The 25,655-nt window shown below is 49.9% G+C and overlaps 1 protein-coding gene across 3 annotated transcripts; it reads right to left on the bottom strand.

Annotated features, from left to right (window-relative positions):
• Positions 1–563: 563 nt before the first annotated feature.
• Positions 564–25,112, bottom strand: ENOX2 (ecto-NOX disulfide-thiol exchanger 2). Of its 3 annotated transcripts, none has more exons than XM_059859743.1 (15): positions 25,059–25,112; positions 17,507–17,644; positions 15,951–16,082; positions 14,219–14,374; positions 13,309–13,515; positions 12,560–12,793; positions 11,511–11,723; positions 9,945–10,051; positions 7,761–7,875; positions 7,203–7,384; positions 6,576–6,683; positions 5,728–5,784; positions 4,670–4,778; positions 4,322–4,407; positions 564–3,002 (listed from the first exon to the last, which is right to left on the bottom strand). In XM_059859743.1, the coding sequence occupies exons 3-15, from the start codon at positions 16,045–16,047 to the stop codon at positions 2,871–2,873; spliced, it is 1,803 nt and encodes a 600-aa protein (XP_059715726.1). In that variant the 5' UTR covers positions 16,048–16,082; positions 17,507–17,644; positions 25,059–25,112; the 3' UTR covers positions 564–2,870. The 3 variants fall into 3 exon arrangements, with proteins under 3 accessions (XP_059715726.1, XP_059715725.1, XP_059715724.1); XM_059859742.1 differs by lacking the exon at positions 25,059–25,112 and adding an exon at positions 24,399–24,702; XM_059859741.1 differs by lacking the exons at positions 17,507–17,644; positions 25,059–25,112 and having other exon boundaries at positions 15,951–16,101.
• Positions 25,113–25,655: the final 543 nt, after the last annotated feature.

Below are 25,655 nucleotides of genomic sequence, written 5' to 3'. Positions count from 1 at the left end.
AGGGCAGGGCTGGATGGAAGAACTGCTCTTCCCACGCTGGACACGGAGCCTTGGCAGGGACTGCTCATTGCTCAATCCCCTCCATCCTCAGCTTTCCTCACTCCCATCCATGGGCAACCAGGACACCCCCGAAGCATCAGCTGTGCTGCCAGGTGAAACCTGAACAGGGAATGTGCTGCCTAGGCTGGCTGGGGAGGGCCAGTGAATGATTCCCACCTCAGCTCTCCATGCAGACCTTCCTGGTACTCCACCATGGCATCTTCCCCATGACAGAGTGGCTGGCAGGGGCTGGCACAGGCTGGGCACATGGATGCTCTCTACCTCCAGGGTCCCTGCAGAGCTCTGCCGTTGGGGGGCTCACAGACCTCATGGGGTGGCTCTACAGCTCAAGTTGTTCCCTGAGGGTTACAGACCTTGGAGAGCCTCCCAAACCTCTATCAACATCCAAAATTGGCACTTCCTTGCCAATTAATACATCCATGAGCCCTTTGGGTGCCACAGCCAGGCTCCATGATCATGGAATGGTTTGGGTTGGAATGACAAAGAAAGCAGCAGGGCCAAGATTTGCCCATAAAAAATGTTTATTCCTTAAAAATACAGCATTCATCATCTGCAGGGACACAACTATTCAGAACATTTTTTAAAAGGGTTTTTATCTGCTCCCAGTGTGGCAAGCGCTCAGTGTTGGGAGCAGGGAGAACAGCCCATGTGGGAACAGCCTGGTCCCAAGGGAAGATCTTTGTCACTCATCCCTGGATGTCACCTCAGCAGCCCATGTGCAGGATGGATATCTCCTGGGAGAAACCTCAGCCCCTCTGGAAAGGCCCTGGGACAGGGGAAGCAGCAGGAGCCTGGGATGCTCTAGCCCTGAATTACTTTCACAGCACCAGCCACCACTGCCCCACAGGTCCTCGCTCCTCTCCCTTCTGCTGTCCCATGGAACAACCTGCCTGGTCTCTCCAACAGCCCCAGCCACCTCAGACCCTCAGGAGGTGGCTCTGTCTGCCCACGGTGCCCTGGCCCCATTCCAGCTCCCACCCTGCAGCCAACAGAGGCTGGGACCCAGCAAGTCCTTGTGCTGTGGGAGCTGCCACGCTGGGGAGTCCAGCCCCATCCCCACCGACCCCACGCCTTCCCTGACTCTGGGGTGCTCCAGCCACGGCTGCTCTCAGGGCTCTGCAACTGTCCTGACTTGGGAAGTTTCTTCCTTGATTTTCCCAAGGAGAGCTCTCACTGAGTACAGGCCACCCTGCTCTCTCTCCACCTGGCTGACCCCAAGGGACAGGTGCCACATTCCCACCTAGCACAGCAGGGGTGTCTGCTCTGTGTCCACTCTGGCTCCTCCAGTGCCGGGGGAGAACAGGTGCCAGGCTCTGCCAGTGGAAACAACAACGAGGAGGATGATTCTTGGGGCTGGAGGATGAAGGTGCAGGAAGAAATCCAAGGGAGCTGAAGAGACCTCAGAGCCTTGGGGTGAGTGGGAAAGAGAGCAGGAGCACAGGAAGTGCTCTCCTCTGTCCTTTCCATTGCAGGGAATGGTGAGGGGAGAAACAGAGCCAGCAGGTCAATAGCTGGCTCCAGGCCTGGCATCATCAGTGGAATTTTGGAGTTTTGGACGAGGATTGGTTCACACAGCATCAGGTCTCTGTGCCAGGTACACAGAACGCACCAGAAATGTCCCTGTACTCACCTGGGCACTACCTTGGCTGTGGCACAGGGTGGAGAAGCACCTAGCAGGATGACACCGGGGTTGGGGATGTGTCACACATTCAGGAAATGCCTGAGAACAGGAACATATGAACTGGGGCTTCTCCCTCAAAGATGAGGTGGGATCAATAGCCCAAGTGAAGGGCACCAACACCTGGGGCATGGGGAACAAACAGGAGGGGCTGGAACTGTGCCAGCTGCTGTGCTGGGAGCACATTGGGATGTCTGGCAGAACAGGAATACTGCATAGGGTGACTGAGAGCTCTGCAGGTGACACCAGGCTAGGAAGGTGAGGCTGCTGCAGGCAGGAGGATCCAGAGGGCTCCAGGCAGGCTGGAATGGGCTGAGCTGTGCTACTCTGCACCTCTGCACAGCTGGGCAAGAGCATAGCATGCACTGGGAACATGAAGAACAGGGCTGGGAAGGGTTAGGAGCAGAGGAGTCTTGAGCTTGGTCTCCAAAACAAAGTAGGTGAAGGAACTGGGTGGTAAAAATCGCCAAAGCCAGGCTGATGTCGCTCTGTTCCACCCACATCCCCAGAAAATTAAACACCCTTCCCATGTAAAAGATTCTGTACAGACTGACCCAGAGCAGGAGTGGCACTGCCAGAATCCCCCTCTGCCCCCATCTCAGCTTAACTGCTAACAGAGAGAACAGCAAAAAAAGAAACAATTCCTTGGCTCAGAGGCCCCTGACGCATCTAAATCTTCTGTTTAAACATACCTTGGTTTTTACTCATAGAAATATCTAAAAAATGCCTTTTTTTTTCCCTTTTGGTGATCTAGAAACCAGAAGATGACCCTTTGTTGTTGCTTCAGGACAGTCTGTGGCTCTTCGCAGCAGAAGGAAGGTTGAGGAGTAGGAATTTGGGCACACAAGCACATACAACACTGGTAGAACAGAGAGTCAACACGCTGTGCTTCAAAGGGTCACGTAGGAGCTTTTTTCCCCAAATATATTGAACAGCACTTGCCCAATAACAAATAACTGATCGAAGCAGCTGCAGAACTTGGAGGTTCTTCCCATGCTGCTCTGGACTTGGTTTCACTTTTATACTTTGTACCCCAAGGCCGTGGTGTGAGGGAATCATCAGGAACAGAGGAAGGAGCATCCCAGGTTTTCTCAGCATCCATATCCCACTGTTTTCAGCATTAAGTCAAAGCTCAAGTCATTTTCAACCCATCAAAGCCACAAAACTTCCACCTCTTCTCCAGGCTGGCCCCAACCCCACTCAGCTCCTGCCGGAACGTGTTCTGCAGTCGTGTCATGAGCACTTCCACCTCTGCTGTGCAGATCTGGGGGAACACAAAGAAAACAGCACTGAAAGGGAAGATGGAAGCCCTGATGGCTGGTGATAATTCGAGCTCAGTTACATGGCCGAAGTTCATCCAGGCTTTCCCTGAACTCCTGGGGTTAATGCTGAAACACCAAGAGCTGTGACAGAGCTAAGACTGGGGTTGCACCACTGCACAGAAGGAACCTGAGGTGAGCCCAAGGTCCTGCCAAGCCACACTCAGGGCTACTGGCAACTTCTGAAGGGCTCTTCCATGGCTCTAAACCACCTTGGATCTTAATTTTTGTGCTTTCTGCTGATCTTCTTAGTGAGAATGATGGACAGGGAACAGGGGAAAGATATTCCCTTTCCTTTCCTGTTGGCAGCTTCAAGAAATCAGGTTGTACTTCCAAGTACTCTCTCTCTTCCTGCCTCACCTCAGGCCCAAAGATCTGCTCAGGGTTAAAAATAGCATCCCAAACTAATCTGAGGTCCTGCAAGAGTCAAGGAGGAGACAGAAGAGCTCAGAAGGAACCCAAAGGACAATGATAATAGCCCTAAGTGTGAGTGAACACGAGGAGACTGATGCCATAGCACAGGTTAAAGGGTGGGCTCTGCACAGGGGTTCTCCCAAGCAGAAGCTCCCAGAAGCCCTTCTCTGCACTGTGGACACCAAAGAGGAAGTTCCAGAAGGCAGCCGAGTGCTATGATGGCAGTTTTATAGGAGTTTCAAACCAAAATAAAGGCAGCTGGTGGCCCCACAGACGAATTCCAAGCTAGAATGAGGAGATAAAATTATTAACTCTCTCTTTATAAGGCTGGAGTGAGCAAGGCCAGGGAGCCACATTTTCTTAGGAAAGGGTAAACTAAACACTCATTTATATACACAAGCAGCTGGATAAGTTCCAATCCCAAGACAGGATTCCCATGACTGTGGAGCCTCCTGTCCCTGGGGCTCTTTAAGGAAGACAGCTGGAGACCAGGATAGAGGAGAATGAGATGTAATGCCTTCCTAAAGGAAGGAATGCGATGTAATTCCTTCCAGAAGCCTTTGCACAGTTGCCCCCCCTTTACTCAGAAAAGGAGCACAAAGCCAGCAGGACATGGGACTGCTTGGGGGTGTAGTTAGTGGTGAACCCCAAAGCTGGGCTGCTTTGGGCAACCTGGGACAGTGGCAAGTGTCCCTGCCAGGGCATGGAACTGGATGGGCTTTGAGGTCCCTCCCAACACAAACCCTCCTGTCATCCTGACATTCATCCCATTCCCCATTCTCTTCCAGCAGATTTCTGCAGGGAGTAGAGCCCAGGAATCACTGTCCAGCCCAGGCTGTCCCACACCCACCTTGCTGTCCAGGCGCTGCAGGTAGGAGCAGATGTACTCAATGCTGGCTCCAAACGGATGCACGTGGAGAAACGTTGAAATTATCCCTGGGGAAAGGAACAACACAAAGGTCATTGTCACGAGACAAAAGCCAGCTGGGAACACCAGCTGTGCCCCTGCAGGCAGCCAGGGGTCACAAGGTCACACCCTGACCCCAGCAAAGCTCAAGGTTTTTCTCAGTTCCAGGACTCCCACCTTCCTTGGGATAACCAAAGGAGCCAGAGGTGGGCAGGAGGAGTGCAAGGCCACCTTGAAGCAGGTCCCCCCAGCTCAGGTCTCTGGAATCACCACTGAGCCAGCAGAACTCACCAACTAAGAGAACTTCTCGCTCAGATTTCACAGGGCTGTTGCTCAAGGTCTTCTCCACTGGATATTCTTTCTCCTGGCTGCAGGCACAAACTCTGGATGTGCTGCTCTCCTGCAAAACAAACCCACAGGACACGTTCCAGACAACCTGGCACACCAGGGACTGGTTTGGGCAGGCTCCACAGAGCGTCCAAGGGTGTTTTCCTGGTTTTCTGAGTCACTGCATCAATCATTACTGTATCTGAAGTTTATTTTCAAAACTGCTCCCAGCAAAGCACAGCTGTGTCCATGGTGCTGGGTGTCATCCACCAAGTGAGATGAAAAGGTCACAAAGTTCAGCAGATGCCACCACACACCCTGCACCAGCCCTGTTCCCTGACATGACATATGCTCCACAAAGGCCTTGCTTTAAACAACAAAATACAAACCAGACCATGGCCTTGCCATGACTGATTAAGCTGCAGAGGTTTATTTTTCAAATGTCCACACTGACACAAATGGGATTAATCAAGTGCCATGGGGCTAACAGGGCTTAGGATCAGACTGTCCCTGACATGAGTCTGTGGTACTGAATTAAAACAGAATTAGGCATAATTTATTATCCCTGACATAAACACAACAATGCAAAGACGTGGCTGCACTAAAAGCAGAACTTGTTTTCATTCCCGAGTTTTATGCGGAATTCCAGTACCCTGAGAGCTGTGGACAGCTGTAATTGGGAACAGCTTCCAGTGACCAGTGAGATGGGCTGGAGGGAGGCCAGTAACCAAGACAGAACTGAATGGTCCCCTGGGTTTGCTCAAATTCTTACACCAGCGCAGTTCTCAGTTCATAGGGCTGAGGCTGAGCTTCCACATTTGCTTCTAGAGGAGAAAGAGCAGCTCTGCCCTGTAGAAGTTGATCCAGGGACTGCAGCCCAGCAGCTACACTGCCTGCTCCTGAAGATCACAGGATCATGGTATGGGCTGGGCTGGAAGGGACCTAAAAGCCCACCCCGTTCCACCCCCTGCCACAGGCAGGGACACCTTCCACTATCCCAGAGCAGCAGCTCTTGGACTTACATTCCCTTGCAAGTCAGCTGCATCTCCCTCCTTGTCCTCTTCATCTGCCATGTTCTGCTATATATAGGCAAAGAAAGGAAAGATTACTGATGATAATCTGTTATTTTTGTTTTGAAGATCCTGCTCTGATGATTACTGGAATACACAAAACCATTTTTAATTAGTAGAAAGGCATTATCTTCCCTAGCTCCTGGCACAAAAAAGTAGGACTAAAGATGAAAAATTAGATAAACCCAGTATCTGGCTCTGTGGGCCAACGGGGAAGTGCTGCCTCATGCTTCTTTTGTAATTGTGTCTGTGCTATAGAGGAAAGAACCCAGCAAGTGTAGAGTCAGATCCACAATCAAATCAGAGGGGAATCAAACCTGAGAAGCAGCACTAATGATTTCTGTTTGGAATTCTGCATGGATTTTTGTTTGGAATAAACGCAGCAAGAATAAAAATATTAAACCACAAAAATTTCCAGTTCCAAAGTGTTTTATGGAGGGCAGATCAAAACATGCTTCTAAACCACAGTTGTAAATATCAGTGTCTGATAACTGAGACCTTTTTTCTTGTCTTTTAAAAGCTCACTCTGCAGAAAACCCTGTTCCAGCTGTGATACCACTGTACACTGTTCAGTGACAGTCCTATTTTATTTATACAGTTGCTGAGATTGTCTCAAAGGTACATGAAGCAACTGCAGGTCCATTCCTGACAGACATCCTGCAATTGGACAAGTAATTTTTCCTCACTTTCCAAGCACAACTGCTCGAAACCAGGGCTGGGCATTCTCACTAGGAGCGCAGGACAGGTGTCCTTCGCCACAAAGGTGAGGATGGCACAAGGAAGACCTGCATGGCACATACCTGCTCCTTCAGGTTTTCTAGTAATGTTTCTATTTTAAGTTTGTCTTCTTTTACTTTTTCCAACTCAGCTTCTCTCTTTTTGTACTCCTCTTGGACTTTCAAAAGATGCTGGAAGAGAAAAGATAAACTCTTAACCTGCCTTCCACCTTCTCAACCTGCCTTCCACCAACTATTGTTCAAAGACCATAAAATTTAGAAGGTTTTTTCCATGAAGACAAAATGAAGTATAAAAGAAAGATCCACCTTAGAAACACCTTTGCATCTTAGCATAGAAAAAAGCACAGTTGTGTAAACATGAGGCAGTAATTCCACCCCCAATGGATGGGATTTCCCATTTCCTAACTCAGCTGGTTATGGACAGACTTGGTACTTTGGAAGTCACAGTAAAGAGCACACAAGGAATCCTTCAACTATGGATTGCTTCCATGGGACTTATCAGCTCATACACAATCCCAGGTATCAATATTTTCTTTGGGGTTTTTAGCAAAACTGGACACAACAAAGTTGCTCCCTTCTGCCAGTTTGGATCCTGCTAAGATCCAGAGTGTTTTTCCAAGTGTTTCTGCCACCCATCCCAGCCTCCTTCCCCTGCAGTATGGCCCCAGCTATGAAAAATTCCAGGCCTACCTTCTGCATGCCCTGCAGAGCCTGCTGGAGGAGCTTCATCTGCTGCTCCTTGGTGGTGTCCTCATCCCTGGAGGCCTTGCCCTGCTCCTGCTTGAGCAGCTCCACCTCGTTGCGATAGGCGTCCAGCTGCCAGCGCAGGCTGTCGTTCTCCTCCTTCAGCACCTCCACCTGCGACACCAGCGCTGGGGACAGCACAGCAATCAAACCATGGACAGCAAGGAGCCCCTGGCTGCTCTCCCCACCCTGCACAAGGGCTCAGCAGCTCAGGTTACAAATCCTGAGCACACAAAGAATGGCTCCAGCTGTTTGGGATAACACAGGGCAGGAGCCACTCTGCTCTACAGCAAGGCTGGGAAGAGCCGGGGCTGTCCAGCCTAGAGAATGATCCAGGGAGACCTCAGAGCCCCTTCCAGGGCCTAAAGGGGCTCAAGAGAGCTGGAGAGGGACTTTGGATAAAGGATGAAGGGACAGGACAAGGGGAATGGCTTCCCACTGCCAGAAAGAAATCACTTCTGTGGTTTCACAGCTCACATTATGAGCTGTAAAAAGGGATTTTACCTGACTCTTCTGTTTCTTTCATCTCTGATGGATCTTCTATTTCTTCATCAGACATTTCCATCTCCTCCTCTCTCCGAATGCCCATCAGCTCATCATTGTGGATGTTACGGATCTCCTGGGGTTCAGAAGCAGAGAGGGTTTCAATACAGATTTTGAGGAACAGGTTGGCTGAATGAAAATTTCCTGAAATCTAGGTCTGCAAAAAACAATTCCAGGACATGACTTAAAAACTGTCACAGATTATTAGATCAAGGGCAATATACAGCACAAGTCACTCTGTCAGAGCTACTGGGATTACAGACTCTTCCATCTCCCTTCTGCTCTTGTGATGAGGCAGCTCAGCCTTGCTGTGCAAACCATGAGGAATTGGAGTCAGCCCTAATTCTCTGGAGCCAAAAGTCCCAACCTGGGCTGGGACAGAGCAAACCCAGCTACAGCTGCACCCCTGCATGTACAGGGACCTCCTCAAGGTGACCCCAAAAGGCTGAGAGACCCTTTAGCCAGCATCTGATATCTACAATGAGGTAAGAGACATTTTAAATTACACCCAAAAATGTACCATATACTAGCAGAATTTTTATAAATATATAAGTATCTGCCAAAATCTGTACCAAGAAGCTGCATCTTGTGGCTTCCACCTTCCTTTAAAAGCAGTCTCTAAGCTGGGGAAGAGCAGAAGACTGAGCCTGGCAGCTGAAGTGCTTCTGAAAGAGGCCTCACCAGTGGTCTCATAGCCTCTTCCTATTGGGAGAACTTACCTCGGAACAAAAGACAGCTCCAACTGGAGAGAGAGCTCCCACCCCAGCCACAGCCAGCAATCAGAAGGCAGGGAAGAACGGGACCACTGGGCTCAGAGTGAATCTGAATCAGCACTTGGCTTCTCAGGTGCAAAAGAAACCTTGGCTCCTCTTTTAGCTGCTACAAAGGTTTGACTCGGTGGGATCTGGAAAGTCCCATAGGTACAGTCTCATGGGGAGCTCACACCTGGAAACTTCCCAGGACAACATGAGCATTTGGAGTGTTCCAGCATGGTGGAGGACTAATCACCTGCTTGTTACCAGCAGGGCCTCAGCTGGGCCTGATCCAGAGTCTTTCCGGGCTGCAGCTTTGCAGGAAGGTGGCCTGGACCCCCTAATACACAAGGATCACAGGCCATACCTCCAGCCCATGGGGATCCCAGGCCTGCACATCCTTGGCCTATAGTGATCATGGATCAGCAGCCTCTCAGCTTTGCTGAGATTCACTCTGGATGTTAAATAATGTTAAAGGGGAAAGACACCTCCTGGCTTTGCTGAGAACTTGCTTTACAAGTTTGTAGTAAGGAACTCAATATCCCAGACAAATCCAGAACCACAGGAAGATTTACTCTAGGGGTAAGGAATGACAGCCAAAGGGAGCAAGACAGGGTGGAGGAGTGGGATAAAACCTCATGAGACTCAACAAGGCCAAGTGCAAGGCCCTGCACCCCCAATGTGGCAGCTGGCAGCATGGATCTCATCACAGCCCCCAGGACAAACATCTTCCCACCCATCACCTTCCAATGGACACCCTCTCTTTACCTTAGCTTCCTTATTTCTGACATTCTGCCTGACTCTCTTATTTGATTTTATCAAATCTTACTGGACTAAGAACTATTCTTCTTCCTGCAGGAAGAGCAGTGGGAGTGACTAACCTTCTTCCACCAGTTCCTTTCTGATCACCATTTTTAAAACACATTTCATCACGTCACTTCACGGGATAAATACACAAACATGAGAACATCCTCCCCCAAGCTTTCCAGGCTGCTCATCTGCAACTATTTCCACCTCAAGGTGGAAATATCACATAAAATGTGATAAAAGATTCTGACAAAACTTAGAGTTGCTGGTTTTTTTAATCTCCCTAGAAATCCTTCTTGCTTTAATATTAAAATCAGCAAAAAAAAAATCAACATTTATCATCAGTATTATGACTATTATTGTGCACAACTTCCATCAGCAGATTGGTCTCGCTGTATTGTTACTGGTGACACAAATACCAAGAGAAAATTTATTACCTGTACCACAAGAGCCTCCTGAGTGATTCCCACCTCACACTGTGAAGGAAGGTGGTGTTATCCATGTGAGCATCGTGCAAACTGAACATCAACATCCTGACAAGCAAGAGACCGTGCTGGAGGATCTAACACAAGAAAAGATTACCAACCTCTGCTTGTTTGCACCACACGCTGATGTTCTTACGCTGAGCTTTCGTGAAATGGTCCCAAGCCTTTTGTTTGGAGGCAGAATGGTACACGGCCACTATCTGCTCGACTGGAGTGGCAAATCAGCAGCAAATCGGGCCCGAATAGCATCCAGAGAGGGCGAACAAGAGTAAAGGAGTAAAAAAGTGGAATCAGGCATGTGGTTTGGCTCCCCTTTTCTCATAACACTGCACTGTGCTTATGCTACACTCAGGGAGGGGGCTCAGTGTCAGGAAAGAGCCTTATGGGCTTCACCAGGCCAGTGCCAAACGCTCAGAGAGCAACAACCAACTGGGGCAAGGGCTCTGCTCTCAGCTGGGAAAAAGGCAGGACATGTGGAAAAAAAAGGCAGCACAGGTGCTGAAAAATATCCAAATACGCTGTGTGAGGCTGGCTGGGAGTGCGAGTCCAAAGGGGCAGGACTCACCTCTGAAATGGGGTGATGAGCTACAACCATGAGTTGGCCCTTGGACAGTGCCACAGCCTGTGTGAGCTACAAGAACACGACCAGGACCAAAGCAAAGGCACCAGCCATCAGCTATTCCGGGTCCTGGGATTGATTCCTCTTGGAATACACAAAGTGTTTCTCCTTGGCTGAGAGCTCACCCACAGCACAAAGCACATCCACTTGATTTTTTTCTACGCTTGTGATGCAGTACCCATAATTCTCACAAAATAAACACATCTCCCTGCTCCTTAGAGTAACCTAAGAGTGGTTGAGGTATCAGTCTTGGTTTTAGAGAGTGGAGTTACGCACTAGTCTCTATTACTACTTACTCTGCAGGGCTCATTATATGTCCCTCTGGACCGTGTGCTCATAGTTTTTACCATTAACAGAATATAAAGGAAAAGAATAATTTTTAAAAAAAATCAAGTAACAGCTAAAATTACTAGATACAAAACCAAAAGTTAAGAATGTTCAAAAGCTAGGCAAGGGGCTCAAAGAGAATTAGTACAATTGTGGAGAAGGTACTTGTAATGAAGTAAAAACATTCAGATTTACTAAAGCAAGGATGTGTAGGAGGCAACGAATGGTCTGAGGAACTATTACAAATCACATTCTGGAATTAATACAGTCCATGCATCTTCCTTGACTTCCTGGTTTTATAAAGTACTGGATTTGAAAGACCCAGGGTCTGCAACAGGGTGTTGGAAGCACTCTGCTGCTCCTACCTTTTGCAAACAAATCCTGCACACTTCGCTGAGGCACCAGATTCCCAGGAACTTACCTTGTCTGTGCACAGGAGGGGTTGAAAAGATGACAGAACTAATAACAAGACAATAATTAAGAGGAAACAAATTCAGAATTCATTTTCTCCTCTCCCCAGATGTGGAATCTTACTCCAGTAAAAAGTACCACAAGGAATTTTTGCCAGGTTAGTGCTATGTGATTCCAAATCAGCCAGAGCTGCACTGTAGCGAACGCCACTTCTTTTCCTAGAGCCCTTTTAGTGGGGCCTCTCCAGACTCCGGAAATTAAGTCTTCCCTGCACCAGACAACCAACATCCAGCTCAGAGACACTACTCACACTGCACCAGGATCCCTGAGAGAGCCAGTTTGAACTTCTCTTTAGCTTCTTCCATCTCCTTCTCGTGAGCTGCCTTCTCGTTGACGAGCCTACGTATGTGGCTGTTGGCCGACTGGATCATGGAGTAGAAGTTGTTGGCAGTTCTCCTGTTCACTTCCCCGCGTTCTATCCAGGTCAGCAAGGTCTGGATGGCTTCCGAGAACTTGGTGTCATCTGCAGGAAGAAAGGACAATTTTACACCACAGCTATGGGGTGGCCTGGGCAGCTTTCAGGTCCTTTCCTCGGAGCTCAACTGCTCCTTCAAAGGTCAGCATCCTTCAGGTGACTCATCACAACTCCTGGAAGCAGGGAAGGATCTGAACACGAGGCTGTACAAAGGAAGGCAAGTCCAGCACCAAGGTGATGAGCTAATCACCGGCTGAGGTGCAGCAAGAGGAGGAACAAGCACTAGAAACTTACTGGAAAATGTCACATCTACTGGGATGGACCCTTTTTTGAAAGATGACCTCCACCTCCAAAATCATCAGATCACACATGAATCTTAGGCTTCCAAGAAGGTCTTACATTAGTCCTTCCAACCTTAACCAAAATTATGTGGAAGAAACTTGTACTGAACAGTTTTGATTTGCACAAGTTTCCTGCACTCATCAGGTTTGTTCAGCCTTGGGAAAATAAGATTTAAGGGAGACCTCGTCACTGTGTCCTGGGGAGGGCTATGTAGATGGAAATTCCTCTTTTACAAGAGAGTTATGTGGAAAGGATGAGGGGGAACGGGTACTCCTGGGGACAACTTTTCACAACAGCAGCATTGTTAAAGTGCCAGTACCAGAGGCTTTCAAGATTGGGCTGGGCAGAGTGTTGTGCCATCTGGTCTAGACCATGCTTCTACCAAGAAAGGTCAGGCCAGGTGACCCTTCAGGTCCTCTCCATCCTGAGATGGAGATGATTCAAGCGCAGAGGGCTTTTGACAAAAGAAGGAAGATGGCAGCAGACCTGCTGCGTGCTGACCCCTGGAGACGGCAGAGCTCTGCCCTTCCAGCCCCTCTCACCTTTGAGCTTCTCAGCCACCACGCTGCACTCATGGTCGGAGTAGTGGACGACGGGGGGCGGAGAGGGCGGGCGGAAGCGCTCCTCGGCCAGGCGGCGCCGGTGCCGCTCCTCGCGCGCCAGCATGCGCTGCTTGCACTCCCACTCGTACAGGTCATCCCGCGCCTGAGCAAAGTCCACGTGCAGCCGCCCCGTGTCCTTCTTGTCCGTGCTGGAGCCCAGCCGGATGCGGTAGCCTGGTAGGAGGGGGCTGGTCAGTAGGACAGGGGACTCACCTGAGGCTTCCATGGCTAAAGGAGCCCAGAAGATTCAGCTAACAGGGAAAAAACCCCACTAGGACAAGCCAATCAGCCAAATAAAACCCCACTAGGACAAGCCAATCAGCCAAATAAAATCCCACTAGGACAAGCCAACTAGCCAAGTAAGTCCAGCCCACCAGTCAGCAAATCAGGAGCAAATGTCCATTTTTTTAGGCACTATCTACAGAATTAGCTGGACACTTATCCATGTAAGATGGAAATAGACTCTGCACCTCAGTCCAGTGTTTTGTAAACGTTTTCAGGTGACAAAGCATTGCTGCCTTTCCTCTCAAGAGCTGTTTTCATATATTTAAGCAGAAATGCAAAGGCAGCAGAAGACAAACTGACCCAGCATCAGAGAAATCTTCCCCAATTCAATTGTTCTGCCTAAAACACACCACCACAGTTCTGTCCCAGAATTTTAAGCTTCCCTCCGAGCCGAACACACCCACCAGACAGGTAAAGTGCCTTGTCCACCATGAACTCCTCAGCAAAGCGGATGTGGCAGAAGTTCTTCTTGCTCTTGCGGATAGCTATGACCTCCCCACACTGCTCAAACACCTCCATGATGATCTGCTCCGTCCCGTTTTCCGGCAGGCCTCCAACAAACACAGTCTTGCACCCAGGGGGCCTCTCTCTCGTGGCCGGAGGGGGAAGATCTGAAGAGAGAAAGCAGAGCAGGTCAGGTTTTGGGTTGCCAGCACACATTCCTTCCACCTGCTCCTCTCTCCTGAGAGATGACCACACCTTCCTGGCTTCCTCCCAACACACACCTGGCTATGCCACACTCAGATTTACGGAGTGGATCCTTAGCACTGCTGAGGTGCTGGATAAAATAAGAACATTCACCAGCATGTTTGCAAAAAAAAAGATCTTGGGAGTCTGGAGCCCTCCAAACACTCTCCTGAGTGCAGGAGGTTCACTAAGCTGCTGTCAAAGAACACAAGCAGCACCAGGAGCTCCCAACTTCATCATGGAAGGTGCTACAAAATCACAGTTTAAAAAAACTACCCTAATGTAAATAAGACATAAAAAACATACTCAGGGGATTCCTTGTGCTGCAACTGCACAAACTCCAGACTTGTGTGCTTGAGCTACACCTCACACTGCACACGAGAATCAAACCATGAGGACTTCAAACACTCAGTGACTGGAATGGCTTCTTCCCCAAACCTTATCAATCTAGCAGCTGAAAAGGCTATTTCTGGAAATGGCAAACAGTGACAAGAACAGGCTTTTCCTGTTGCTCAGCCTCTTGCCAGCAGTGAGTCCCAGGAATGGCATTTTCTCACACACACCTGGGTTTCTATAAACATAAGCACAGGGATACCCTAAAGAGACAAAGCACAAGCAGACAGTTACGTGGGTTAGGTGGGAAGAGAGTGCAGCTCTTGCAGTGTATGATCTCCTTCACAGCTGGCATGTCCGGAGGGATGGGAGGTGGGACAATCCCCAGGCCTGGCATCATGGGGTTGATTGGAGGGATTCCAGTCATCATTCCAAGAGCAGGATCAAAATCTAAATGGGGGAGAGAATAAGGGAGTCAAGCGAGGGGTGGGTAGAGTCATACAGTGACTGCGAGCTCTGACAGCAAACGGGGAACACTCCCACACATGCCGGTGAAAATCAGGAGCATGTCAACATCAAACTTTAGATCTGTGTCCTTAAAATAATGATTTAAAACTATCTCATTGCTCATTGCCAGAGTCAAGTAACTTTTCTCCATTCAAATGAATTGCTTCCTTCTCGCCTCTGTAGATACTGGCTCCCATCTAGTGTCCAAATCTTCCCAGAGAGGTTTGTCCACAAAAAGATACCTGTGACATATAGAAACAGTGGAAAACCCGACCCAGTTTGGTTGTATTAAGTAGTTCAGCAGCACAGACAGTTGTGACACAGGCTTAAGGGCATCAGGAAGAATTTGTACATCTAAAAGGTTGCCAGGCATTGGAAGGAGTGGAGTCCCCATCCCTGGAGGTATCCAAGGATGTGGCACTCAGTGCTCTGGGCTGTTGACAAGGTGGGGATCAGTCACAGGTTGGACTTGATGTGGAGGTCTTTTCCAATCTAAATGGTTCTGGGATTTAGAGCATCATTTCACCCAGCAGACAAGCGCAGCAATTGCAGCAGCTAAGAGCCGGCCATTTCCTCAGTATTTTGAAACACAGTCACAGCAAAAACACAGATCTGTTTTTGTGGCCAATCCTCTGCCACCAACCAGCATTTTTGGAGGAAGGGACAAGAAACCTTGTTGTTCCAACTGTGAAACATGGATGCAGGAGTACATGGGAATTGTATCCTTATCCATGGGATAGACTTGTGTTGATTTTTCCTTCATGGAACAATGTCAGAAGGAGAATGACACGGAAACAGCATCTCCACAGCAAAGCCAAATGTGAAATAAGGCCTAGGGGACAGGAGAGAACTCTATTACTGCAGAGAGAGTTGGGGCTGTTCAAAGTGGAGGAGTGGAGGTTGTGCCGTCTGCCAAAACAGATATTCCCTCCCCAGGTGAGCAGGCAGGTCTTATGGCAGGGAAAGCATCCTTCTTAGTGCAGCAAAGCACTGGAACAGTCAGGTCCATTCAGGACTTTGATGTCCAAAATCCTGCACTGCTGGGAAATCAGGCACAGCTCAGCTCTGTTCCTGCAGGAGCTCTTTCATCCAGTACAAGATGACTCAGCCATGCACATGTATTTCACACTACAAGGTGGTCATTTCTAGAGCAGAACTCTCCATTAATTTCTGCTATATCCATTTTGCTACCCTGTTGCTTTCCTCTTCATCTTCCTCCCTCCCTTACCAGCCATTGCAGTTCAGATTAGAGTAACATGCTCCTGGATATCATGGTTTCCTGACCTCTGTGTGGCATCCTCCTCCTCCTGCACCACTGCAGGATACCTAGGGGTACCCCACAAAAACTATTATTTGCACTAAAATACATGTATTCTTGTCTCCTCTTGATTCAGGTCTCTAAATAAATCACTTGCAGCATGAATGCATTTCAAACACAGCTCAGTGTGTACGTGGTGGGTGTCTACCCAGCCACAGTGCAACAGGCAGTTCCCAAAGAGCTATGACAGGCTCAGCTCACCAGGCAGGAGGGGCTGTCCTGTCATGCCCATGGGAGCCATGCCCAGGTTGTTCATGGCGGTGGCCCAGGCAGTCGGATCGGACATTGGCAATCCCATCAGAATGGAGTCCAGGCTCAGATTTCTGACACCTTCTGTTGAGAGGAACATAAAAGTGATTAAGGGCTTAGAGCAGATCTCAGCTCTGCCCAGTGAGACTCTGCAGTGTCAGCACCCAAAACCAGAGCTAAACCCACTCTCAGGGAAGAACCAGAAAAAAAAAACCCACCAGTGCTGTGCTTCCAGAGTAGCTGGGACCTGGAAAATACCTTAAAGCCCCTCAGTTATGGTTCATCCACCGCAATTAACAGCTCTAAGCCGCCTTGAGGAGCACTAATTAAAGGTAAGGAGACACTGATTCCTCACAAGAGATTTAGGAACAAAGGACACATCCAGCAGGTATAAACTGTCAGACTGCACTGAACTGAAGGGAGATCCTCCCACTGCCATTGGAAGTGCTCTGCCAGCTCATCAAAACCATCCTTGAATTGTGCTGTAAAGTTCCTGATTCTCCTTCAAAGATTTTTAACTCTCCAGGGAAACAGCTGCACTTCACCCTCTCTTTCTGCAGCTGAAGGCTTTGCACATCACCTTCCTTCTGCCTCAGGTGCAGCCTCATCCTTCCCTTCTGCACCTGGAACCTTCCTAGGGAAGTTCCCACCTCATTCCCACAGACTGCTCTGTCCATGCTGTAACATCCCACCTCCATAGCACAAGCAGGTGCCACATTTCCCCAGTCACACTGGTGGAATTGCAGTTTTCAGCCACAATATAATCTGCAAAGACGTTATTCTGTATTCCCTTTTTTTCCAATGCTCTATGAGAAATCCTGAAGCTGGCATCTACGAAGTTTTCCTTGCAAGACTCCTTGATCTGACATTACAATATCATACAGTTCATTTAATACTTTGTTTTTATGACATTATCTTAAATGTGAATGTCTCCAGTCATTCAGCCTGAGGTGCCTTATCCTGCTTTTAATTAAGGTTATGATTTTAATCTTGAGATTCCATTCAGTTAGGAAAATACATCTATTTGGACAAGTATAGAGAATCACAGAAGGGTTTGGGTTGGAAGGGATATGAAAAACCATCCCATTTCAACACCTGCCATGGCAGGGACACCTTGAACTGTCCCAGGCTGCTCCAAGCCCCACCCAACCTGGCCTTGGACACTGCCAAGGATGGAGCAGCCACAGCTGGCCTGTGCCAGGGCCTCCCCACCCTCACAAGGAACAATTCCCTCCCAATATCCTATCCGTCCCTGCCCCCTGGCAGTGGGAGGCCATTCCCCACTGTTCTATCACTATATACTCCTTGGGGAGACCCCACAGACCAAGCCTGGCTCTAAGCACAGCGGTGGGGTTGCAGCAGCAGTAGCACACAGCTCCCCCTGCCCACCCTGCACAGCCACACCCCTGGATCCAGGCCACTCTTCACAGAACCCTTGAGTCCTGCCAGCAGTAGAGCTGGGAGCAGCAGTGGAGCTGGGAGCAGCAGTGGAGCTGGGAGCAGCTCACCTGGGGGAATGCTGCTCCTCTTCCTCTTTCCTGGGCCACTTCCATCCTCAGCCGGGCTGTCCGTCAGCCGCGGGCCAGCAGCACTGCCCAACCCCAGGGACTCGGTGCTGGCAGGGTCAAAGGACAGGTGGTTTAAACCTGAAAGAGAAAAGCACACTTAGGGACTTGACTTAAACCGATTTGTGATGCTTTTGGATCACTGTAATGAGAGAAATGCCCAGTTCTGGGCAGAAGCAGCACTCCAGGCCTTGAAGGAATCCTGAATTCTGGCCCCAGCTCTGCCTGATCTGAATGTTACACAATAAAATATTACTCACCAGCACCAATTCTACCACCCACACAAATCAAACTGCTTGACAGTGTAAGCCAGAGGTGCATCTTTCCTGGGCTGAGCAGCATTTCAAGCCTGGAAACTCAAAGGACAGAATTTGCCTCCTATTTCTTCAGTCAAGGAACACACTGTTAAGAGTTATTTCAGTTTCTCCAGTTGAGAACTCACCTGGAGTGATTTGCTACCAAAAAACAAAGTATAACTGAGAATATCTTCAAAATGAGAAGATGCTGTTGGAATTTTTGTTCAAGGAGTCTGCCACACAGCTGCTCTTGGTCATTGACATAGAAGGGGCTCTGGGATGCACATCCCAAAAAGGAAAGCTCCAGCCTCCCCAGGCTGCACCCTCCTGTCAGGGAGCTGTGGAGAGCAAGGTCTCCCACGAGCCTCCTTTTCTCCAGGCTGAAGGGATGGGTCAGTGCCCTGAACTGACCACTGAGTTCCTCACTCTACCTTCTGTCACAGTCAGCACTTGCAGGAATGCAAGACCGAAGGAGCATTGAAATACCAAGTTTGATTTATCTTTGTCTCAGCAAATTCACCCTGAACAGCCAATACAGGGAAAAAAAAAAAGAAAAAAAAACAAACAAATATTTTTTGTGGACCCATATAAAGTGATAAAAATAACCACATTTCTAAGGTGCTCTGTGTTCCCAGGGGAATCAGCAGAATTGAGAGCAGCAACAATGACAGTTATCCCATCCCAGGGTACTGATGGGCCGAGGCATTTGTACCAAACCTTCCTCCAGCCCCTCTGCAGCACTTTGATTTCTGTTCCAGAGGATTCCAAGAACTTAATAAACATGGCTACTGGGTTGGGCTGTAAATAGCCAAGTGGGTACAGGGAGCCTGGCGGGCTCATCTCCGAGCCACTGAAAGCTGAGAACGCAAGAAGCAGCCAAGAAAACAAGGACTATTCAGCTGGCAACAACAATAGTCACGCCCGGCCACGCAGGATGCCTACAATGCTGTATTAAATATTCCAAAGTCAAAATATCATGGAGGTCATGAGGGCTCAGGAAAACAAATCTGAATGTGGCAGGTTAAAAATAGAGAGGTCGTGCACAGAGAAGACAGCAGGAGAAAAGAAAAACAGCAGTTCTAAGTTTACATTGGCATTATCCATGTGGCAGAAAAGGCAAAATTGAACTTGAACAAGAGTTTTCCTGTATTTGGGAATAGGAAAGGATAGAGAGAAGCAGTGGAACAGCTGGACACTGGTGTCAGCAGCATGGACAGACACCCTGCTCTGGCTGAAGACAACGCTGTGGAGACACCTGGCACTGACCAGCACCTGAATGCCAATGGACACTGCTCCAGTCACTGCTTTCCAACTCACTCAGGAACACAGGCAGCCACTCACTCCAAGGATTTCCAGTCCCAGTTTGAGCAAGAATCTCAAATGTCCCAGCATGTCCCCAAGGCCAGTTGACAGCCAGAAGAAAAGCAGCCATCAGCTGGAAGGCTCTGTGTGGAGGCACCCATGTGACCTGGAGCAGGAGCCTTGTCCTCAGGGCTCACCAAAACACGACCAGCTCATCCACCAGAACCTAACAACAAACATCAAGCAGAAAAGTCCTTGGGAAAGCTTTGCTCTCACTTCACCAGGATGGAGAAAAAGCAAATGTCCCAGTAAAGTAAAAGGCAGTATGGAAAGTGGGTGATGGAAGCCATAAACAAGGTGCTTGCTGCTCTCTAGCAGCAGTCTGCTCCAAAAATTAAAACAAGCCAGAGAGAAGATACCCAACACACCCTGGAGTAAGAAACCCCTCATTATGTTAGATTTGCCACCCTACACAGGATAAATGCTGTGGATAGCAGCCAACTTTCACCCACCTGCCTCTCTCCTGTCATCTCAGCGAGCAGCCAAAGCTCCAGCCACACCCCACTGGGTACAGAAAACAGGCTCAGAAGAAAGCTGAAGATGCAGGAAATCCTCTCTCCTGGGCTCTGAGCAGGATAAAAGCTGACAGGCTCAGCCAGTACAGCCAGGAGGCACAAACAGGAGCATCCCTCTATCCTTTGTGCCAACCAGAATGAGGTGTCCTTGGCCATTCCAAGCTGCTCTGCTCAGGAGGGAAGGCACCAGCACAGGAGCAAACTACAGGGGTTCACTCAGTATTCCTGTAGTAAGCCAGCCTGGAAAGGCCAAAATGATATTTCTGCATTTGCTGGGAAATGCTACACAGAAGGTAAGGGGGGAGGTGAAAATCTGGGTTTCCAGCAAGTGTCAGAACTGGTGTCAGCACTTCCAGAGCCATATGTGGCACAGGTGTCAGTGTGCCCTTCATCTCACTGTTCCGATCTCCAGGGATTTTCAGAAGAGTCCATTTTTAAGAGTGAGACATGAGGCACTGCCATAATGCAGTGACTAAACATTTAAAAATAAAAACTAGAAGATTCCTCAGCAGAAGAATGGATCAGGGAAAGAAGGGGGGGATGCTGAAAGATGAGCAGAAGGCAACTGTGAGCAAGGCCTCTCCCACAGCACAGCAGGTCCTTGTGGGTGGTTTTCCCCTCTGGAAACAGGTGCTGAGCTGTATCTTATGGGAGGAGTCCACAACTTCCCACTGGCCTAAGCAGCACTGACAATGCACAGCCCACTGTCTCACTGGGCTGGGATCAATCCAGGTCTGTGTTGGGGCTAAATATGGCTGCAGCTTCCACAGCACAGCTTCAGAAAGGGGCTGGGGAGAGAGGAAAGATCTCAATGTTCCAGGCATAAATCAAGGGAAATATCCATCCTCACTGGGTCCCATGCCAGACCTGGGACAGGACTTGGTTTTCCAACCCTGATAACAGAGCTGGGCCATTTGCCTTAATGACCAGGGAAAAAATAAACCTCAAAAAGTCCCTGAGGCAAACTGAAAAGCCTGTTTTAAGATCACTCCTATTACCAACAGAAAACACTGGAAACACTGGAAATCACAATCAAAACACAGGATTGTGCAGCTCCTGTGCAACACTCCTGGGACCACTTACAAACAACACAGCAGCCACAGGGCTGCCACCTCAGGATTTGGGCAAAATGTTCCCTGCTGGGTTCAGGAACATTCAGATAAATGGTGGCATGAGCTCTGCCACAAGCCTGGCACTGCTCTGGAGCCACAAGCTCCAACTGCAGCCTCACTCTGCCCAGGCACTGGAACAGCTTTCCTGCCATCCAACCAGTTAATAAACAGCAGGAACATAAACCTCTGCCCCAAAACTCAAATGACAATGATTACCAGGTACTCTGACACAGTCACACACCTAAAAGCCCTTCGATGATACACTCAAAAAGCCTGTACAGGCTGGTGCTTGTATGGTCATATTTTGGGGTGTCCTGGAACCCTATCTACTATGCTGCATCACACTTTGGGGTGCCCCAAGTCCCTCTGAACCACTCAGGTGACATTTTGGGGTCCCCTGGACTCCTCTGAACACATATTAGGCTTCTCTTACTGAGCATCAGGGGAACTCCAGAAATGGGCTGACACAGGCTTTACTATAAATACGGATTTACCTTTTGCCAACATTGGCAGATTTAGGGAATAAGCAGTGCTCAGTCTGAGCAGGTGCCTGTGTTTTTGGGAATAAACTGGATTCTGGGATACCCTGTGCCACTGATTACACAGTTCTCGTTTTAAGCCCTCAAGAAATGAACTTGAGAAGACACCAAAGTACATCTGCAGCAATCCACTAGAACACAAGAGAAAAGAGATCAGCAAGGAAGGCAGAAGAGAAGGATGCCAAAGCTTTGAAGTTACATTTTGATCCAAATAATTTCCTTTGGAAAACTAATTCCCAGGTTCAAAAACTACTGCTGGGCTCGTGCATGTTCTTCTACCGTACTCCTGGCTCAATTATCACTGGTAGAGCTTCCCAAACATCAGTCTGAGCCAGGAGCTGGCCAGGCACACTGAATGAGAGCAGCACAATTTTCACAGTGACTTCTGTCAACTCCAGATAATCCTGCAGGGCAGCAGGAGCCATGCAGGGAATCCCAGAACCCCCCCGTGTTACCTGCGAACTGCACAAGGAACATGGCAAGATGCTCATCGTAAAGGCAGGAGGTTCAGACAGTTCTCCCACTGCTCCCAGCTTGGCTTTGTGTTTGAAAATCCAAGTGCCAGGCTGAGCTCCCTCACTCAGCTCCCAGCACAACAGGAAAGCTGGGACCCAGTGACAGCAGAACAGCCCAGGCGTGAGAGCCCAAGCTGGCCTGGGGCAGGCACCCAGCAGCTCCATGTGTCACCATCCATCTCCTGTGACTGACACCCATAGGCAGATTCCAGCACACAGGGGATGGAGGCAGATGAGCAGGTGGGGAGGCAATTAACAGCCAGAGCATCTGAATTTGCCAGGGATTTCATCCATCACTGCTCTAAGCACTGGCACGCAGCTCAATAAACCCTGTTTGCGTGCCCGAGATTTGTGCCCTTTGCACTGAAAGATTAATTCCTGGTAATCCTCGATGGTAAGAGGCACACTGCTCGCTTTCCTTGATTCTGGAAGCTTGTATTTGCAAGAAGTATATTAATTTCAGGCAGCTAATTATTATAGCAGGGCTCTATAAAACCAAGAGACACAAAGAGCCCTTTCCTCCTTTGTGCCCGAGAATGCAGCAGTCAGCAACCTCGGTCAGGGACACCAACCTGCAGTTTTCACAAAAATACAGCCACAGCAGCAAAAACAGGAGAATTTGACCAAGTCCTGTATGAGCTGTGCTCTTCACTCAATGTTGTAACCCAAAACAAAGGAAAAAACTCCTTACCAGCATGTGTGTACCTGTATGTGTGTTACCAGCAGTGACCTAACACAGCCCTTGGTGCTTCCCACCAGTGAAACCTGCCATGCCCACCACGCCAAATTATTAAATATTCCATGAAATGTTTTCAGGATGATCACAAGGCTCTGCCAAACCAGCCTGCCTCTGCACAGATATCTAGGAATTCTAACCCTGGCATTTCCAGAGGGTGAGCTGCTCATGCTCCAGCGGGTGCAGAGCAGGCAGCTGCAGGCAGCTCAGTCCCATCCCCTTCTGTCCTTCCAGACTCCCTCAGCACTCCTGGAGAGCAACACCCAGCATGTGCCACCTCTGAACAAGGCTCAACAGCTCCTATTTTCAGAAATATCTTTTGGAAAAGCTAGGAGAAGAAAGCTGATGGGCAAAGGGATGCAGGACTAACTACATAGAGCTACTGGGAAAGAAAAAAGGGGGAAGAAGAAAAAAAAGAGGGAAGAAAAAAAGGGGAAGACACAAAAAAAACACCTCCAGTAAAGCCAGCAGTCAGGATCATCAGAAAATCCCAGTGCAAAAGCTTGGACTGATGGGCAAGAGAACCTCGTGGAAAGCCAGCATCAGCGTGAGGAACTGCTGGCTGAGAGTGGAGCAGCTGGATGGAATAGACATGCTAGAACTGAAATAATGTCAGCAGAAAAGTTGGGGATTAAGGGAGAAATCTCACACCATCTTTGGAAGGTATACAGAATACCTCAGTAGCAACACCTGATCTTTGCAATGACTTGGTGATTGAACCTCATCTCTGCTATGAGCTCCAAACACATGACCTTCAACACAGAAACCTGACCCGCCCCCAGCTCCCACACAGCTTTCAGCAACTCAGCTCAAGGGCCTTTTTAATTAGATCCTCAAAATTCCTCAAATAAGCCTTGAAGAAACAGAGAACCCAACCCCTTGGCTTTCAGCACAGGGAGGAGTATGGCTGGAGTAAGAAGGAACTCAAGTTGGAGGGACAAACTCCTATCCCAGGTCACCTCCATGCCTTCCCATGGTTTCACAGCTCTGCTGCAACTTTCTGCAGGAAAATATGGAAAAATACAATGGCTAATTAATGTAGCTACAGGGGAGGTAGGGACAGTGCAGACTAATGAGGAGCTTACCCAAGGATTAATGTTTGTGTAACAAATACGTGGCACTAAAGAACAAAAAACATCTCCACGCAGCATGACATTGATGGATGTTACTGGGAACAGCACACAGCACCAAAATATGAGGAAAATAAGAGTAAGAAACACATAAACCAAAGAAGTTAAATTTAAATGCTCAAGGAACCAAATAAATGCATGCATGTGCATATAAGAGTTACAGTCCAGGGCTGTGGGAGAGCTCCAGCCCACGGCAGCTGTAGGCACCAGCATGAACATCCCCAAAGCTCCATGTGCTGCCCACGGACCATCTGCTGTGGCACCACAGACCCAGCCCAGCACAGCATGAGGCTGAGGGAGTGAGAGCACAGCCAGGTGCATCCCACCTCGGGGGAAGCTGCTGCCACCTTCACCCCCCCCTTTTGTAAACTGCTCATTCTTGGAACACCAGAGTAATTTCTTTATATGCAGCCAATTTCTCCTTGTGCCAATTTTACAGGATCATTGGGATTGAAAGAGACCTTCAAGGTCACCCAGACCCACCAGCACCACCACAATAACCCCTAAAACAAACCCCCAAACGCCTCTTCAACACATCCAGAGATGGTGCCTCCACCCTGAGCAATTTATTCCAAGGTCTGACTGCTCTGATAGGGAAACGATTGCTATTAATTCCTAACCTGAACCTACCTTGGCACACCTTGAGGCCTTTTTCCTCTCACTTTGAGCAAACACTACATGGCACAAGGTCTCGACTCCCCCCGGCTGCTCCTCCTGTCAGGGTGTTGTGTAGAGCGAGAAGGTCCCCCCTGACGTCCCTCCTTTTCTCCAGGCTGAGCCCCTTTCCCAGCTCCTCCTGGTGCTCCAGACCTTCCCGTAACAATCTCCATCTTTTCTGATGTAATTTTAATGTCCTTTTTGAAGTGATTTTAACTACCACTGAACTCAACTCAAACAGTGGCACAGACACTTCCCACGCGGAATAAACTTTTCCACACAGCCTCCCCACCACCCAGCCGGACCCGGAGCCCTGTGGGTGTCCCCGCCAGTCTTCCCGAAGTCCCGACGGCTCCCACGAGGCTGTTCAGGCCCTCCATAAAACTCCCCGGCTGGCTCGGCTGGGCCTGGCCGGAGGTGCGGAGGAGGCCGCTCCTGCCCGGCGAGCCCCGCTGCCGGTCAGGCAGCGGCCCGGAGAGCAATGGAGAGCGGGGCGGCCCCTCTGCACGCCCGGGTCCCGGCAGGGGAACGCTCCAGCCCCAGCCGCGGCTGCCGCCCTCAGCGAGCCAGCCCCAGCCGCCGCTCGGCCACTCCGGCCAGGGCCGGGGGTGCTCCCCCCCACCCCGCACTCACCGCCCGGCCCGGCCTGGCCGCTCCCGCACGCGCCGCCGCTTCCGCCGCACGCCCCGCCCCGCGCGCCCCCGCCGCGCGCGCCCATTGGCGGGGCAGGCGCTGCGCGCGCACCGTGACGGGCACGTGACGGCGTCTGGCGGGGCGGGAGCGCGCGGAGCGAGACTGGCCACACCCCCCGGGACAGGCCACACCCCTCTGGGGCCGGAACCATCCCACCGGGACCGGCCACACCCCTCTGGGACCGGGACCAAGCCTCCCGGGACTGGCCGCACCCCCCCGGGACCGGAACCATCCCACCGGGGCCGGCCACACTCCCCAGGACCGGAACCATCCCACCGGGACCGGCCACACCCCCCCGGGGCCGGCCACACTCCCCAGGACCGGAACCATCCCACCGGGACCGGCCACACCCCCCCGGGGCTGGCCACACTCCCCCAGGACCGGGACCATCCCACTGGGACTGGTAACATCCCAGCAGGAACATCTCCCCGGAAACACCTCACCGGAACAGGGCCGGCTCCTCAGCCGCTGTCGCCCTCCTTTCCGCCGCCCCGGTTCTGTGCTCACCACTGCTGCTCCCTGGCCTCGGGCAGAGCG

This window comes from Haemorhous mexicanus, chromosome 14 (assembly GCF_027477595.1).
Source record: "Haemorhous mexicanus isolate bHaeMex1 chromosome 14, bHaeMex1.pri, whole genome shotgun sequence".
In the NCBI taxonomy this organism is placed as follows: Eukaryota; Metazoa; Chordata; class Aves; order Passeriformes; family Fringillidae; genus Haemorhous; species Haemorhous mexicanus.
The sequence above is the reverse complement of the archived record's forward strand: the minus strand, read 5'-3'. Positions and strand labels throughout refer to the sequence as shown.